At 41.4% G+C, this 1,436-nt stretch overlaps 1 protein-coding gene across 3 annotated transcripts in view; it reads right to left on the reverse strand.

Annotated features, from left to right (window-relative positions):
- LOC113577959 (DEP domain-containing mTOR-interacting protein-like) overlaps positions 1 to 817 on the reverse strand; it is a 4,810-nt gene extending 3,993 nt beyond the window's left edge. For all 3 annotated transcript variants that reach the window (XM_081713881.1, XM_081713880.1, XM_027010892.3), the window contains exon 1: positions 664 to 817. In XM_081713881.1, the coding sequence (XP_081570007.1) occupies positions 664 to 705 (42 nt within the window). In that variant the 5' untranslated portion in view covers positions 706 to 817. The remainder of the gene's footprint in view (positions 1 to 663) is intronic.
- Positions 818 to 1,436: the final 619 nt, after the last annotated feature.

The following is a 1,436-nucleotide window of genomic DNA, read 5'->3' on the forward strand; positions in this document are numbered from 1 at the left end:
CACACACACACACACACACACACACACACACACACACACACACACACACACACACACACACACACACACACAGAGTGAATGCTATTTAGGTACCTCCTACCTACCACCCAGATAAGACTAATTTACACCCAGCATTTATGTCTAACAGTACTATAAATAATTACACAAGTTCTTTCCTTAACGGAACAATTCACCTGAAATTGTTAACATTGATAATGGCAAAAGCAAACAGGGTCAGTCAGCATTCAGCAAACTATTTCACCAGCATGTGTTCACCAGTTCACTGTTTTCACTGGAGTGAAAAGCATTAATTCCAGTTAAAGTAAAGGAAGTGATGTTGTGTGCAAATTCACTGGTGCTATACCTGGTGCTAAAGGTTTTAACATATCCTTCATGGTCTAAAAGAGGAAGAGTGAGATAGAGAGAGAGTGAGCCAGAGAGAGAGAGAAAGAGAGAGAGAGCGAGCACTATGTAGCCTAAACAGCAATGTGAATGTTTACATAATTATCCCATCACATTACTGAAGTGACAACATACTGCAGTAATGCAGTTTGTTATGTCCAAAAGCTACACACTATAATTTGAGTGAATGTATATATGGAAGCGTGTGTGTGATCGTGTGTGTATGTGTGTATGCATTTGTTTATGTGTGTTTAAACTCACCTGCTGCGCGTGGTCCCATTCTCTTGTCCCTCCTAACTTCATCAACTATAAGTGCGGAGCCACAGAAATGTGTGGCGAGTGTACGAGTAGGTCTGTTTCAGGTGTGTGGGTCTGTCCATCTGTGTGTGTGTGTGTGTGTGTGTGTGTGTGTGTGTGTGTAAATGTTTAAACACAGCTCCTGGTTGCCAGGCTCTGACAGGATGAGATAAGAACTGCGCACGCTTGCTCTGCATCTTGGTCCGTCTGTTTCTAAGACACATGCATGCTTTGGGTTTTTCCACTGCCATGTGTACATGCTTTGTACTTGCTGTGAGATAAAAACAGCCCTGTGACACATGAGAGCAACTTCACAGAAACAACAAAATGAAAATAAAATGAAACAAACAAAATTATCATCATTATCCTTGTGGTCAACATCATTACTCTAGCTGTTCTCATCATTAATGGAGGAGTAATGTCACTGTCACCCTTATCACCAACAGAATCAGCCTTTTCACTTCCTCTGAAGCTGATGGAAGTGACCATGTGTGGATGTATGAACATGTTTGATTAATGCACTCTAGACAGATGATGGACACAGCAGCTGACCAACCTTCTGTAACTGCAAAATGTGATTCCCTAGATTAATGCCTGCATGACATTTAGGCCAGAACTGAGCCAGGTTCAGACATTCAGGAAAGGAGGTTAGCTTTCAAAATATTTACATCACCACATATTCAGACACAAATCAATTCAAACTCTAGCACCACATGTACACACACACATACACACAC

This window comes from Electrophorus electricus, chromosome 4 (assembly GCF_041902795.1).
Source record: "Electrophorus electricus isolate QZ-2024a chromosome 4, ASM4190279v1, whole genome shotgun sequence".
Taxonomy (NCBI): domain Eukaryota; kingdom Metazoa; phylum Chordata; class Actinopteri; order Gymnotiformes; family Gymnotidae; genus Electrophorus; species Electrophorus electricus.